General features: G+C 40.1%; 2 protein-coding genes across 2 annotated transcripts; one reads left to right on the top strand and one right to left on the bottom strand.

Moving 5' to 3' along the window:
- Window positions 1-318: 318 nt before the first annotated feature.
- On the top strand, window positions 319-9,548 carry tmco4 (transmembrane and coiled-coil domains 4). The gene is made up of 14 exons (XM_073470314.1): window positions 319-399; window positions 1,098-1,248; window positions 1,623-1,797; window positions 2,205-2,232; window positions 2,335-2,464; window positions 2,829-2,926; window positions 3,064-3,207; window positions 3,357-3,476; window positions 4,682-4,846; window positions 5,109-5,245; window positions 5,448-5,532; window positions 5,859-5,976; window positions 6,197-6,314; window positions 8,320-9,548. The coding sequence occupies exons 1-14, from the start codon at window positions 357-359 to the stop codon at window positions 8,830-8,832; spliced, it is 2,025 nt and encodes a 674-aa protein (XP_073326415.1). The 5' UTR covers window positions 319-356; the 3' UTR covers window positions 8,833-9,548.
- A 60-nt stretch (window positions 9,549-9,608) lies between these two features.
- Window positions 9,609-15,625, bottom strand: htr6 (5-hydroxytryptamine (serotonin) receptor 6). Its single transcript, XM_073470315.1, has 3 exons — window positions 14,711-15,625; window positions 12,089-12,223; window positions 9,609-9,981 (listed from the first exon to the last, which is right to left on the bottom strand). Exons 1-3 carry the CDS (start codon window positions 15,623-15,625, stop codon window positions 9,625-9,627), a joined length of 1,407 nt encoding a protein of 468 aa, XP_073326416.1. The 3' UTR covers window positions 9,609-9,624.
- Between the last annotated feature and the right edge of the window lie 663 nt (window positions 15,626-16,288).

Raw genomic sequence — 16,288 nt, 5'->3', positions numbered from 1 at the left:
GTTATATAGGAACCTGCGTTTAAGAAGCTATTTCTACTGCTACCACTACTACTGCTACTACTACTACTACTATTTGGTTGCAACAGTGATTTATACAGCGCAGGTTTTCTGAGTAAGTAAAACAAATCAAATGTGTTTCTAATGTACATTTCTCCCCTTAATTTTATCCGGATTGAAATTTAACAATAAAATATCCACAATAAATTATATTGCTGGTTGTTTGGGGGAACATTTATTATCGCAGGCGTTTGAGAATGTAAATGTCGTATAAACCCCTAATTTTCAGATGTCAGAGCTCAGGAGGAACACCTGAACGCAACAAAAGTTCAGTCTGCAGAGTTGTGACATCTGTGGCGATGGAGGAAAAACAGGGCAGTACGGACACACATTTTGCTCCAGGTACCATACAGAATTTCTTCATTATTTCCCCCAGTGTTGTAGTCGAGTAAGTTATTAAACTGACGACGTTATAAAAGTTGCCTCTGAACCGTTAGCTAGTTTACCGCCTGAGGCAACACGGCCACTGTCAGCCAGCTGCTTGTAGCAGCTAACACAAGTGTTGTCTGGTGTTGAAATTCAGTAGTTTAAGTTACACCGGCTTGTTTTAAAGTTAAAGCGAAGAGGACTGTCGAAAATCATGTGGGTCAGACACATTTTAGCAGCCTCTGTATGTTGAATTCAGGTCAGTTCATCAGAGACATAATGAGAAGCATAAAGTTAGACTCCTAACCCAGTTCCGTCTTGCTATTTGCAAGACTAGAACGACGTCAAACGAAACTACACTCAAAAATCCGCCAATCTACTGCAGCATTTTCCTTAGGTCATGTAAACATGTGTTGTAGACTATGACGTAAGACCTCATATCAACCAGTGGGGTCTCCTGGTAAATTCGGCATTCAGCATTTAGAATACAATGTGTTCTTACACACTGTCTGTTCCTTCAAAGTAGCCTCAGGCTCTATATCTCTGAGGTTTTTTACTTTATGATGAATGTATCTTTAATATACGTCGCTTGTGATTGGTTGCCTCTATGATGTGTCTGAATCAAACTCATATCTTTAGGTTAATAATTAAGCTTTGTCCATTTATCACCTTAGACCCAGGGGGAGCAGGAACAACACAAGATGCCCCACGTGACCAAAGCCCAGAGGAAATTATCAGCAGGCAGCTGACAGAACAGAGCCGCTTTGCTTATGCTGCCCTGTGTGGTGTCTCACTGGGCCAGTTGTTTACTGGACCTGAAAACAGGTATCAGAGCCATGTCATCATGACATGCTGTGTGTGTACTTCATATTGATACCAATGCAGTCATTGTGTTGAGGAGTGTGTGCTTGAGTTTTTCCCCTCTAACTCCACCTAACATATTATGTGAGGTATGAGTGACTGATGACTGAGAAGATATGAATGTCTGGTCAGTGTGATTAACCATCAGACATACAGTTTTTCAAGTGAAGTATATCGAGGGGATACTTGTTCTTAATAAACGTATGATTTCATTATATTGTTATTACACATGGCTTATAGATAAAATGACCTAGGCCTTCCTTAATGATATAAATTAAAATAAAAAAAGTAAGTAGACTATTGAAGTTGTAATTGAACTGTAATTGCATGTTTCTCAGTGTGTACAGGGAGCAGTTTCTGCAGGGCTTGGTCCGCTGGCTGGACCTGGATGAGTCGGTGATGCCAGTCATGGGGGCTTTCCTGTCAGGCCTGGGCTTCGAGGGCTGCGACACCTTCCTCTCTATCCTACAAGCCGACCCGCTGCTGGCTGCGGGGGCTACACCAATCATACAGGTGTTTATCACTCTAACAGAATATAAAATGATATTGAACTCTAATGCACCCTGTTGGAAATTGGATTGTTGCAACAGCAAATAAAAATGTGACAAGAAAATGTTGAGTTGAAGGATAATGGGAACATATTATGTAGAGATGTATAATCGAAATAACTACAGAAATACAGTCAGATATGCAATGAAATAATGAGAATTACAATAGAATCAACTGGAGCAGCAGTTTATTAATTAATTAGTTAATTAGTGTCATAATTGGTTCTACTCGAGGTCATACATTATTTCATTTTATCAAATACATACAATCAAGTGTTGTCTAATATAAAATGTTTTACGATTTTACTTTCCTTTTTATAATAGAAAAAAAACTGTATTGTACTAATTTTGTGTCTTGACTTTGTATTTCAGAATCTGGTGTCTTTTTCTGTCAAAGACGGTAAGAGTCCTTTGATCAATCAATGACTATCAACTTTAAATTGTTAAAAGGAATTGTTAAAATTCCTTTAAGCTTGTTAATTTAAAATTTTAATGCACTCAGGCCAGTATGACGCCAGAGCGAGGGTCCTCATCCGTCATGTCAGCTGTCTGCTGCGAGTCGGTCCACAGCAGCTGGAGGAGTTTGAGGAAACGCTGGTGGAGAAGCTGGGTGAAGGAGAAGAGGAGAGCGAGTAAGTCCTGGTTAGATGGAAGGATGGATGATAGATGAATGTGACTGAGACAGTAGATATGTTTATATAGTGCATTTTACACTACCAATAATAGGCAACTTCATGGTGTTATTAATCTTAAACCTCAGTTAGTTTAAAATACTAAATGATTATATGTTCTGTCTTAGCTTTTCTAGTTTTACCCGGATGTCAGACTATTAAAACAAATGATTGCATGAAAATACTTGTGAGGCATTAGCAAGAACTGTTTTTAGGGTGTCATCTTAAATGCGCCTGGGGAGTCATTGAAATTATGTAATTTTTTTTTAGCCAATTAGCATCTCAACTAATACAGATGATCTCTCTGACTCTGCCTCTTCATTAGAGAGGAGTCCTCTCGGCGGCGAAGGAGAGAAAGAGGGCGAAAGTTACGACGCTACCTCCTCATAGGACTAGCCACTGTGGGTGGAGGAACTGTGATTGGTGATTATTCTTGCTTCAAATACTTTTGAAAACATTTGAAACACCTTGTATCTTATGTGGACCCGTAGGCTTCAACTGAAAAGCTAATTAACTCATAATTAAATCACATATCAGAATGATGCATGTGCCTTTGCCAGGTGTGACAGGTGGGCTGGCTGCCCCTTTGGTGGCAGCAGGGGCCGGTGCTGTGCTGGGGGCTGGAGGGGCCGCTGCTCTGGGCTCAGCCACTGGCATTGCAATCATGGCCTCCCTATTTGGAGCAGCAGGAGCTGGATTGACTGGTGAGAGGGTTGGATGACACGTGATTGTATGCAAAAACTAGTTTGAATGGTTAGAATTTTGACTGATAACAAAATGTGATTTTCTCAGATTTTTTTACTCTACTTTTGCTCTTCAACCTTTATGTCATTTTCATACGTTGTCTTTCCAGGCTACAAGATGAATAAATGTGTCGGGGCAATAGAGGAATTTGAATTCTTGCCACTGAGGTCCGGGAAGCATCTTCACCTGACCATCGCGGTGACAGGTTGGCTCTGCAGTGGTAAATACAGTAAGTATGGCTTCTGCTGTTTCACTACCACAACCGCTGACAGTTTTCACTGATGAGGTGTAGACAATGTGGATAAATCTAAACCTGCAGAAATAAACAGAATAAATTACAATTACATTCCTCAGTTCTTTATCAGGTGAAGAGGAGTGTCAGTACCAGGGTCATCATGTCCACACACTCGTGGTGAAAAAAAATCCCAAAAAAAACAAGATCGACAAAATTGTCAGCCTTACACATTTACTGCAACCTTTTTTAAAATTGATTAATTATCTGCATGTTCTCATCAGGTTTGGTGGGAGGTTTAGCAGCTCAGCCAAGTCGATTCCATCGAACATTAAATAGATAACTAGATAATGCTATTTCTGAAGAAACTGTGGAAGTTTTTTCTGGCTGCTGTAAAGCTGACACTGATCTGTGTTGCCTGATAAACACCTGGGAGCAAAATTGCATTTCTTGCTAAACTTTGTATTAGGGAGTAGCTGAAACAAAATAAATAGTTGGAATTGTATCGGGAATGTGATATGAGGGGTCAAATGTTGTTTAAGCAATGAAAGGTGTTGAAATCAAGTCATGTAAGTATCTAAGTTCGAATAAGATTAATCACCAGCTAAGGACAAGCCCTATAAGTCATTGAGATTTTTATTTTGAAAGACTTCAGTGCTCATTTAGCCTGTAGTAAGCTCCTCTAAGTTCCTGTTTTGGGTTTTTTTTAATTTAGAATGTAATTTAATTTAATCCAGTCTACCACAATACCACTGCTTTTTTGTCTTGGGGCTTTTATTTTGATTTGATTTTTTATTGGAAGTTATAATAAAATAAAAGTAACTCAAATAATGTCCTCAATGAGCTGTACATTTTGAAGTTTGAATAGCTAAAGTAGTTACAGGTGTCAAAAAACAAGGAGAATAAGAATAAAGAGAAACCAAGAACAACATGGATGAGATTGCTGGGAAACGGCAATTTAAGTCTGAGCAGAATACTGCCCACAATGTTCTCAAACTACACCAGTAGAGTGTCTTCCTGAGATTATGCGAACAAACCACTCATGTTTTGGTTTTACATAAATCCATGAAGCTCTCTTCCAACACTAAAACCTACACTCAGTTTTGCACAAGCTTAGTGCCCCCTTCACATACAATGAATAAAAAACACTTGATTTACAAGGGCCGCTTCCTTTACATAAAAACACAACTGCTTTCTTCCAGGTTCGTTCCAGGCACCATGGTGCAGCCTTGGTGAGTGCGGGGAGCAGTACTGCCTGGTGTGGGAGTCACGTTTTCTCAGGGATCTGGGCTCAGCCATGGCCTCTCTGTTGGATGGGCTGGTCAGCATTGTGGCTCAAGAAGCACTCAAGTACACAGTGCTCTCAGGTAGGAGGACGGTCATGCAGAAAGCACCTAGGCCTTGTCCACATGCTCAGGATATTTTTCCCATTCTGTTCACATGACCTTCACTTTATAAAATATCTCTGGAAACCTGAGAACACAAAAACGATTCCAAACGCTGTTGTGGAAAGAAAATAAATGCTATTGTTGCATAAAACAATCATGTATATCTTATCTAGCCATTGTCCTTTTGTTGACACTTTGCTCAGTACTGAATTGATTTCTTTTACACCATCACACTGTGCAGGTATTGTGGCGGCTCTGACGTGGCCTGCGTCTCTGCTGGCAGCAGCCAGCGTCATTGACAACCCCTGGTGTGTTTGTCTGAACCGTTCAGCCGAGGTGGGGAAACACCTAGCACAGGTGTTGAGGAGCAGACAGCAGGTATCATAAAAACCTCTAATCTCTGTTAAGGTGCACTCTGCCATAGTGTACCAAAGTATTGTGTCAGTTGTTGCTTTATATTTTGTGTATATTTTGTTTTCAACTTTTATGTTCTTTAATTGTACTCTAAGAATATTACAAAAAGACTTTAAATGAAAAAATATTTTCTTCTTCATCTTCTTCTTTTTTTTGGTATTTGAAGGGGAAGCGGCCCGTCAGTCTCATAGGTTTCAGTCTTGGGGCCAGAGTTATCTACTACTGTCTACAGGAGCTTGCCAATGACAAAGGTATCAACATCTTTCTACAGATAAACTATAATTTGTTTGGAGTTAGATTAAAAGCCATATTTGCTTGCACCGACTTGCCAACCAAAATTGTTGACTCAGTTTGATTTTCAAAATGTTCTACGTGAGACAATCCTGGGATGAAAATTTCACAACCACAGTAATTGCCATCTTTTCTCCTAAATCCCTGGTGAAGCGGAGTAGTGATAATTTGTGTGATCAAACCATAATTAGCCTAATTGACGTTCTCGTTTTCCATCTTCTTTTTGTTTTTACATTGTACATTGTTCTAACAAACTAGTTGAGTCCTGTGTTGTTGAATTCCCCAGGTAGTGAAGGAGTAGTGGAGGATGTAGTCCTCCTGGGGGCCCCTGTGGAAGGCTCTGAGAAGGCCTGGGAGAGGCTGACCCGGGTAGTGGCCGGGAAAATAGTGAACGGCTACTGCAGGTAATCTGACAAAGGTCTATCCTGTAATTAGAGTGGAGGCAAATGTTTACATGTTTATGTTAAATGTTTACTGTTGCTTTATAGTTTTGATATGCTTATTGTCGATATTTGAGATTCAATGTTTTGGCTGCTGGGGATTTGGAAACACCTGTTTTGACAGTAGGACTTGTGATTAAAGTATTCAATATCAATATGACTTTCTGAACTATCCACCAATCAGAGGGGACTGGCTCCTGGGGTTCTTGTACAGAAGTTCATCTGCACAACTGTCTGTTGCTGGGCTACAGCCAATCAACATCCAGGATCGGCGTATAATCAATGTGGATCTTTCCTCTGTGGTGAGTCAGAGCTTGTATTTAAATAAGGCCAACTAAAGTTTCCTTAATGACTAGTTTTTCAAGTGCATCTCGAGTTTTTCACCTTTCAAGAAAAGCCACGGAGGCATCAGCCCCCTCAAACTGACGCATCAATGTCACATCTGTTTGCTAGATCAGTATCAATAATATAAGAGTTCCTTGACTAAATGACAAGAGGAGGGAATCAGCTGGCAGAATCCACCAGACACCACTAAAATAATACATAATAAATAACATAGCTTGTCTGCTATATTCATCTTATTCTATTATTATTATTATTAGTATAAGTATTGTTTTTTAAGTCTTTTTTCACTATGAAGCCTTCTCTGTCCCTTAAGTATTTTTTTGGCTACTGTAAACACAACACTTACATTTTATCATCTTGTTAAGTTTTATGGCAAACATGTTGTAATCATACAATTGCCTATTTACACATCCAGCAGATACTGAGTAACATTAGCATTAATTTGCATTTTTCTGTGTAGCTCTGTTTTGGTATTCACTCACTCCTGAGGGAAATATGTGGCTCTTTTCTTAAGCTGCTAAATGCCACACTTTGTTCACCAGCTGTTTGGTCTTGAGAAATGAGAGCGGTAAGAGTGAAACAAAACAGCAAAGTTGCAGGCCCTACAACAAAACAATGAGCCGGAAGATGCTAAAACACACTGCAGAGATGAGGAGAACTGCAGAGCCGGGTGATAAATCCTTGTAGAATCGTCAGGATGATCAACTCCTCTCTCATTACAGATATTCCTTTGACCTATAGTTAATATATAAAAATTGATTAGCTAGAAAGGTTCTATATACAACATTCATTTACACTAGATGTTGTGAAACAAATAGACGTGTCGACCACACTTTCCCAACTCAGATCAGATACAGCCATTATATTGCTTTTCTCAAAGCCACCAAACTCCATTGACAAAAATAGTAATTTAACATTGCTGATCATCCTTAACACAATTCATTCAAACGTGACAGAAACAGAATAAAACTCCCCAAACCCATCTTAGTTAGTCTTTCCACTGTTCCAAAAATCACACACTCTGGATTATCACACTAAACCCTCAATTTCCCAAGTTAGATGTGAAAATACGGTCTTTACACACAGTTTTTTCCCAGCTGTACATTAGTAAAATATTCAGCTTGGTAAGGAGCCATTTCCTTGACTCGCCTACTGACCTAAATCCATCTAACGCATTTGTTAGCTTGCTAGGTATCCTGCTACCGCTAGATGTTTTAGGCAGCTAAATTTTGATGGTTTCAATTGAAGGTTAAGGCCTTCACAGTGCCTGCCACAGGGAGGGAGTTACATGCACTGACATGCATGTGTGGACAGACGGGCTATCAAAACAAAGAACAGAGAAGCTTGGATTATAACACACACAGAGGGACTGTGACTTAATTCTCTGCTCAAGATGTCATTACTGTCAGACACAGTAAACTGCACATAGCAAATAGTTGTTTGCTGCTATATAAATGTTCAAAATTTCCTATATAGAACCTTTAAGAAACAACAAGGTGAAGATTTTTGGATTTTGGTAATTAATACAAAAACAGTTTCTCATAACCAATAATAAAATGTTATGAGATATACTTTTTCTCAGAGAGTTTTATTAGCATTCTAAAAGAGACAGTTGTGTTGTTCAAATAAAATTAAAATATAAGAAGATAATAAGGCCCCTGCTGGTCTGTTTCAGTTCACAGCAATGCCTTTCTCCCACCCTGTAATTCCACATGATTCCACATGAAAGGTCACACATAGTAATGGCCATGTCAGTTTTCAGAAGCACAATAAAACCATACACTATACACCTGTTCATGTAATGTGAGGGATAACAAAAAATAGCTTTACAAAAAATATGAAGAACAGACTTGTACAAAGTAATGATCTTTTCTAAAAAAAAAAGAAAAAACACTGTAATTTACAAAGAAATATGTATCTTTGTATAGACAACAACAGTAAAATCATGTGTCTGCTTCCCAGGTGAACGGTCACTTGGACTACATGCGTCAGATGGACACCATCTTGGTGGCAGTAGGAGTCCCCACCAAAGAAGTCCCAGGAGCCTCCTTTGTGATTCCTCAGCCTGTAACAATTACAAAGGGGGCAGTAGACATCCCTGACCAAACCCTCAATGAGCAACGAGTGACTGAGACACAAAACCAAGCTAAGGAGGCTGAGACTTGTACAGAAGGCGGAGACATGAAGGACGTGGAAGAGACAGAGGAGATGGGTGACGGTTGGGATATCCCTGATATTTCAGACCTGCTGGACTCATTAAATGACACAGAATCAGAAAGTCTAACTGGAGTCAAGAACAATTTAACATTAACTTCTGAGGAGAACGCCACTAACAACGACACAGCCTCCACTTTTAATGCCCTGTGTGACGGTGTAGAGGAGGCTGACCCTGATAATGAACACATATCATGGAGCTGGGATGATACACACTGGACTACAGAGCACACACACAAACAAAGGCAGCCAAACTTGTAAAGAGCATGTTACAGGACAAGCTGCTTCCCTGTAAAATCTTGTCTTCTCGAATTTTTTATTTTTTTTTCCCAGCATCAGAGCTTTGTTGGAGAAAATATTCATTCCATTCTCAACACACTGGCATGCCAGAGACAGCAGCCTCAAGTGAAGAGCCCCCAATTAACTGCTTTGTTTTACCATGAAATGGTGTGACTGGTAGACTATTGTATTAATTTAATAATAATTCAGATTTTTTTAAATGAAGTAATTTTTTTTACAAACTGTAAATAGTGTCATAATTTATTGACTGAACTGTGAATTCAAATACCTGTAAATATTGTGTTTTGCAGGCTTTAGAGGATGCTGCTGGCTTGGTTGCTATGGATTTTATCACAGTAATATAATTTCCACAAGGCCAGGAGCAGTTCAGTGAATGCATCTTCTTGAAGGCCTTGCTTTTCTGAAGGGCTGCCTTCTGTAGAGTTTACAAAAAGTTAAGTTACATTGTTTACTGGCACTGATAACTGCATAACGTCTCAACCGTGAATCTTTTGTTTTGGTAATGCCCCCTACATTGGTTTCTTCAACCATGTTTCTTAATTGGAAAGACACACATAATTCAAGCTAGAACAAGGGTGGAGCTTACTGAATGTGTCCATAGACATTTTTCTTTGAACACAAAGAAGTCTCTTAAGCCTACATCTCTTACATCATGTTGAGTAAATCATGAATGATGATGAGTCTCAATAATTGTCTTCATACACTTTTCCACCATAAACCCTGTCAGAATATTAGCTAACTTTATTTCCATATTCAGTCCAGGCTGTCGACCTGATTGGGCAGAAGCAGAGGCAGCTCGACGCCAGCGTGCTCAGCATCCAGCAGGTTGACAGCATCAGTGGCGGTGGCGGGGGGGTGGGTGGGGTCAGAAGCCAGAGGAGAGGGGGGGCTGCTGGCGAGGTTAGGCTCCCCTGAGTTGCGGAGAGAGAGGGAGAGCGCAGGTGAAGGTCTTCTGGTTGACCGTGAGGAGCAGCAGGGCAAGAGCTTCCCCAGAGCTCGCTTGAAGTCTCTCATGAACAGCGGGTAGATGATGGGGTTTATTGTGCTGTTGCAGTAGCCCAGCCAGGTGATGGCGTCAAAGAGGGCAAGGGGGACACACTCACACACTGCCTGAATAAAAAGGTAAAAAAGGTTTAAAATTATTGCAAGCAGTAAAGCAAGTTAAGCTATGGTCAAATGTGAACTTCGTTAATTTTAAAGATAAATGAGAAAACAAATGCCGAAAATAAACAGGAATAATACAGAGAAATGTAACTTAAAGGCACCTTTTTGACCTTAAGGTGATTCATGTTTTTACAAGATGGATCCTGTTCTATTTGTATTGTGCACATGCAAAAGGATGCACAAATGTGGGCAACACAATTCCTGCAAACTAGGAAACAGATTTATATAATAAGCAATTCAAAAAAGCATTGGCTTTGCAAATGTTCTATGAGGATGGAAACATATTCAACACATCTATTAAACGGAAAGGGGAAATTCTGGTGTGTTTAAACCTGCGCCCTATATTCACATGTTTTTGTGTGTAAATTATTCATACAGGTTTTAAAAATACCGGAATTCCCCTTTAATGACATACACAATGTCGGCATAACTTACAAAAAACATGCTCTTAATTCAATAATCTAACAAAATAATTAAAGTGATAGAATAAATTAAGGAAATTACTCTTTTGTTCATTGTCCCTGAGTGTATTTATTTATCCTTTTTTGGCAAAATGTATATTATTTTAATATAAATGTATAGTTCAGTTTATTTATTTCAATCAAAAAATGGGAAACGTCATGGGAAAATACAGAAAGTATTACTGTATGCCCCATTTACTGTATATTTATGTATTCTTAGTTAATTGTGAACATTTATTTATTTATAATTTATTGCACTTTTTGGGGTTTTTTTTTAAAAACACTTTGCATGTCCCTTTTGGGCCCTGATAGAATTTTAAGTAGCTAAGTTGGAAAATCATCAAAATCAGGAGTTAATTTACAGTACAGCTTTTGAATAAATAAACAGAAACAAATAAGAAAATAACACTAATAGATAAAGAAATAGATACATAAATAGATAGTATAATCTATTATCTTTATTTGGTGCCTATTAATGCATCCATGTATCCTTCTGTGTATTCTTCCCAGTTTATATTTATTTCTTTGGTGTTTGTTGTGTCATCATCCACAAAAAAACAGAAGACAGATTTTCTTTTTCACTAATCACACTGGTTGATACTTTTTCTTATGAAACATGTCATTTTCCCGAGAAAAGAATTTGCAAATACATTTCGCGTGCATGGTTTGTCTGATGGTTTTAAAACAGTGATGTTGAACATAACCACTTGGTTGAGAGAAGGACAGTGAAGGAGGAGACAGCTGTTAGAGGAGAGCTTCCAATACTATCAAGATGAGACAGGGAGGCGGTGGGAATAGGACAGAAAGGAGGGGTGCGTTTCACACACCACATTGAGTGTGAAAAGGAAGGAGAGTGCAGACACAGTCAAGTCTCTGTGCTCTATGTTATGCAGGGGAGAAGCGAGAGGGCACAGATGGGAAATCAAAATGACTGGATCATTGAAAGCTTGAAAAACAAGACAAGTGCCATTACCCATTTAGATTGAGCTGTTTTTTGACATTCATTTACTCTCACCGAGGTTGTTCATGGCCACTGATGTTTGCTCGCTGAGTAATGAGCGCGTGTGCTCAATGTAATCAAATCAAAATCAACAACTTAAAATGAATACCAATTATAAATGGTAGTTTGGTGTGTTGCTTCTGAGTTTAGGAATGAGTCAGCCACACGAAGCTGAAATGCCAATCTATTTCCTCGTTGGATAGCTTGGCAAGGTCTGTGACGCCGAGGCTGGCCAATACAAAAATAAACTGGTATCCAAGTGTTTTTTTCTTCTTTCTTCTGCATTTATTTCACACTGTTTAAGTGGCCATCACACGTTTAAATTTGTGAGAAAACTGGCGAAAAAAAATTAATCTGAGTCACAGATTTATGGAATAGAAGAGCTATTCAACCTCAGGCTTTGTATACAGTGAGGGATTTAAAAAAATATATCTTTATAGTGAATAAAGAGTGCATTAAGGTGAAGGCAACCGCCCAGCTCATCTGACCATGTAACTCACATCCAAGAATCAACTATTAACATGTATTTTTTTTTTAATTGAATTGACTACATTTGTCATATCTCACATAGAGTTAGGGTTCCTCTACTGACCTGAGCCATGTTGGTGATGAAAAAGGGTAACCACGCGCTGAAGAAGAGTCCCAGGAGGACTCCTAGTGTCAGACTGGCCTTCAGCGCCCTCCGACCCTGCCTGTGAGCCAGACGACGCTCACTGTTGACCGACGGCTGTAGACAGTAGAGACCAAAAGGTTACAGGTACAATGTAAATCTCCCTCGCCTACATTTTGAAAGAGCTTACCTGGGTACTTCTTTATGGCCTTTTTAACAAGCAAATTACATTATATTAATTCATTTTACTTCCTTTATGCATTTAATGAGTGGTTTGCCTGAAAATGTCCAGTTTCTTTATCAAGTTAAATAATTCAATTAGAGGAATTGTTATGTGTGCTTATTTGGCTTTCTTGCAGAGATTTAGATGAGAAGATCAATACCACTCTCATGTTTGTAGCTATATATGAAGCTATAACAGCCAATTAGCTTAGCATAGCACAAAGAAGGTAATAGGGAGAAACAGCTAGCCTGACGCTGTCAAAGTAAAAGAAGAAAAAGAAATTAATGAACTCGTTACATCTAATTTGTTACATTTATAAAACAAGTGTAAAACCAACAAGTTCGTTTTCTTTTTACATTTGACACAGCTGGGCTACATGAGAGTAGGATCGATCAAGAAAGTGCATGTCCCAAAATTTCCAAAAGTATTGTGTCAAAAAGCTGATCAAATATTTGTGTTTATTATATGTCTTCTCCATTCCTCAAGAATATGGTAAAATATATATATATATATATATGTATATATATATATATATATACACACACACACACACACACACACATATATATATATGTATGTATGTATGTATATAAACTTGATTAAGTTTGATAAACTTGATTAACCAGTGTGGGCCATTCTTTACAAACTAATACTGTACAGCCAAACATTGTTTAAACCTATGTACCTAATCGTACTATGTTACTTGGTTTTAGAGGTCAACTGATCACCGATATATCTGTATTGGCGTATATGCTGTCCAATGCAGAGAGAGATGCACGTGTGTGTGTGTGTGTGTGTGTGGTTTTAGGCAAATGTGACAGACAATGTGAGTATGATCTTTGCAGACGGGGGCCACACATCTGACACGCTGTCTGTACTGTATTTCTGGGCAGGTTTCACCCCTCTTCCCTTTCACTGGGTCTCTGCTTTTCCTTTAGACATTCTGGGCTGAAAGTGATAAAAAAGGAAAACATTTTTCCTTAGCTGCAGAATTATTTCTACATTAAGACTGCATATCTTAAGATTCTCGAAACAGCGTGAAAATAATGAAGAGAGTTTGTAATTCATGGAAAGTAAAAGGATTTCTTCATCTCCCTGTCCTTGCAGATCGCCAGTAAACATGCAAGCACACATTTGTGCAGCATGCATTCACAGTGTTCTCTATCGGTTCAGCTTCAATAACATCCTCCACGTTTTATGATCATCCTTTCACATGAACACACAAGGTATTTGCCATGCCAACAGATGTCTTTATCACTAAATAGCCTCACTGGAAAAAGACCATAAACATCCATAATGGTCCTTTAGATTGAGCGGCACATCCTACTGCAGTGCCAAGACACAAACACATTCAGACTTACACTATTGAATAGAACATCTCCAAAAGACTGTATTATTTTATTGGCAAGGCAATGTTAAACACAAAGTTACAGTGGCCCTGAAGTGCAAATCACAAGTAAATTAAGAAATATAAATAAGAAAACACAACCGCAAATTGGAAAACTATTTAATAACAGTAATAATAATAAGAATGCATTTTACATTTAAAAAGAAAAAAAAATGAATAGATGTTAAACATTATAAGTTTAGAGGCGTAAAAAGAATAAAAACAGAAACATAGATTGAATAAAAACAGACAGCATGTAAAGATAAAACAGATGAATCTAAAACAAATAAAAAAGTAGCTGTATTTACGGTTGTGTTTTCTTATTTGCTGTTGTGATGTGCCCTTCAGGGCCACCGTACAAAGTAGTTTTCACAAAAGTCATACTTTCAGCTACACTTACAGACTAGGCCTACTCAAAGGCAATTTTCTAATCAAAAACATCAGGACAGTCAAGAGGGTCTGGACTCAAAACTGAGGTTACGGGGGAAAAAAGCAAAACCTCCAGCTTTCAAACTGCGTTATTGGAGGGTTTTTTAAGTGTTTGAAGCATACATGGCCAATGATCATAAAAATATCTCCAGCTTCATAATTGCTGCTTAGATGATATTAAACTTGTGATGAGTGGATTTCAACAGTATAGCATTTTATGACATGGCATGAGATGTGGTACAACCAGTGTTACATAAAACCTTACAAATGTCAAGGAAAAGACAAGCTGGAGAACTCTTACTCAGATGGACAGCTGTAATTTGGTGATTATCTTTGTGCTGCCGTCTCCACTCACAGAATCAACCTTATCAACTCCCACTCACATTAAGGTCTGCTCTACTTAAAGGCCATTCAACTATATTTACACCAAGTATTTCAGTTTGGCTTTTGCGAAGAAATTGGTCAGCACTTATCCACTGAGTGCCCTCGAGTGTATACTATATCTCAAGTATAGACAGTATCTGCCCTAGCTGGGTTGTTTTACAGTGTGCTCTCTCTTCCTTACCGGTACATTTTGTGACACAAGAGGCTCCTGATGACTGCAATCGTCTCCGTCCTGCTGAGCTTGCCCCGCTGCAACCCCAGGTGAAGGAGGCCTGGAAGGTTCCCCAAGAGAGGGATGTGGGTGTGGTGGGTGGCTCAGTGCCGCGACCCTCTTTGCCTGCCTCCGTGCTGCGAGAAGGATTCGACAGTAGGTGAAGCAAATTGCGCTGGAGGGCAAAAAGAATGTGAGTACAGATGCCACCAGGGCAAAGGGCAGGGTGACCCGCAGGCGGCAGTGAAAGGAAAGGCCTCCTGACGGTGACAGCTGAAAGTAGGATGCTGGGTACGGTGTGTCAGAGTAAGAGCTGATGTTGCTACCACTGACCCCAGGACCTGGTGAGTGTCCACTCCAGTGGCCTAGGCTGTGCCATTTCATCTGAATGGGCAGGAAGGAAGCCAGTGCTGCCAACCCCCAAGCGGCTCCTACCAGGAGCAACGCCCGCGGTGGGGTCATCCTCTGTTTGTAGCGCAGCGGTGAGATGATGAAGAGGTATCGATCCAAGCTGATCACACACAGGTTGAGGATGGATGCGCTGCAGCACATAACGTCAAAGCAAAGCCAAATGGGGCAAAAGGCGGGCCACAGCACCCAGGCCCCACACAGCACATTGAGCATGGCTGGGGGCATGACCACCAGGGCCACCATTAGGTCAGACAGGAACAGAGACACCAGGAAGCAGTTTGAGGTGCAACGCAAAGAGCGATGGGCAAACACCAAGGCGATGAGCAACATGTTGCCACAGACTGTCATGAGGATGATGACAGTCAGCATGAAGGCCAACAACCAGGGGCCGCTGCCAGTGATGTTCCAAGCACTGGTGGTGGCAGAGCTGCTGTTGTAGCTTCCTACGGAGCCAGACAAGTGAGAGTCAGCCATGGCGCTGGCTCTCAGCAATGAATGAACCAGCTCCTGAAGGTTCCACTAAATGTTACAGACCTTTGCAGCCAAAGCTCTCACTTTCGGGGCATCGTTGAACAAAAAGAAACCACACAGTGTTGAGAAGCCATCCAACGCTCTTCCCGTCAAGGTTAACCGGACAGTTCTCCATGGGTAAATATCTCCATCTCCATTTGGCAGGAATACATCCAGTTGCCCTGGGATTACTTCCACCACCACCAGAAAAGTGATCAAAATCACCCACACAGTTTCACTCATCTCTCCATCCTGGCCGGCATGTCCCTGCCTCATCCACAGCTAAGAGCCAGAATGAGCCATCCGATGACTGACAGAGGATTTCGAAGCTGCATGTCACACTGATGACAGCCACTGGAGGAGGGCACACACAGAGAGATGAGCTCGACTAGACATACGAGAGCTGTGCCGGTGAGAGAAACTACTGAAGATGAGGAGAACAAGAACCCATTCTCAGAATTATACCTCCCCTCACAGAAGTGGAATTGTACGGCTTCCGCAAGTCCTTTGTCAAGCTGGAGCTCTGCTGCCTTTCACAAGTCCTTTTATTCTGGGGAACAGCGTAAGGGAGCAGGAACCAAAGCAGAAACCGTGCAGCAGTCATTTGTAAGCAAGGCTCCGCTCATA

Source organism: Pagrus major, chromosome 7 (assembly GCF_040436345.1).
Source record: "Pagrus major chromosome 7, Pma_NU_1.0".
NCBI classification, from domain to species: Eukaryota; Metazoa; Chordata; class Actinopteri; order Spariformes; family Sparidae; genus Pagrus; species Pagrus major.
The sequence above is the reverse complement of the archived record's forward strand: the minus strand, read 5'-3'. Positions and strand labels throughout refer to the sequence as shown.

Bases quoted from the DNA above. Each gene is read 5' to 3' on its own strand.
- tmco4 (XM_073470314.1), top strand. From the start codon at position 357: ATGGAGGAAAAACAGGGCAGTACGGACACACATTTTGCTCCAG. The intron at 1,798-2,204 runs GTGTTTATCACT...TTTGTATTTCAG, and splicing joins GGGCTACACCAATCATACAG to AATCTGGTGTCTTTTTCTGT. The intron at 5,533-5,858 runs GTATCAACATCT...TGAATTCCCCAG, and splicing joins GGAGCTTGCCAATGACAAAG to GTAGTGAAGGAGTAGTGGAG.
- htr6 (XM_073470315.1), bottom strand. From the start codon at position 15,625: ATGGCTGACTCTCACTTGTCTGGCTCCGTAGGAAGCTACAACAGCAGC. The intron at 12,224-14,710 runs GTAAGGAAGAGA...TACTGTCTACAG, and splicing joins TTGTGTCACAAAATGTACCG to CCGTCGGTCAACAGTGAGCG. The intron at 9,982-12,088 runs GTCAGTAGAGGA...CTTTTTATTCAG, and splicing joins TCATCACCAACATGGCTCAG to GCAGTGTGTGAGTGTGTCCC.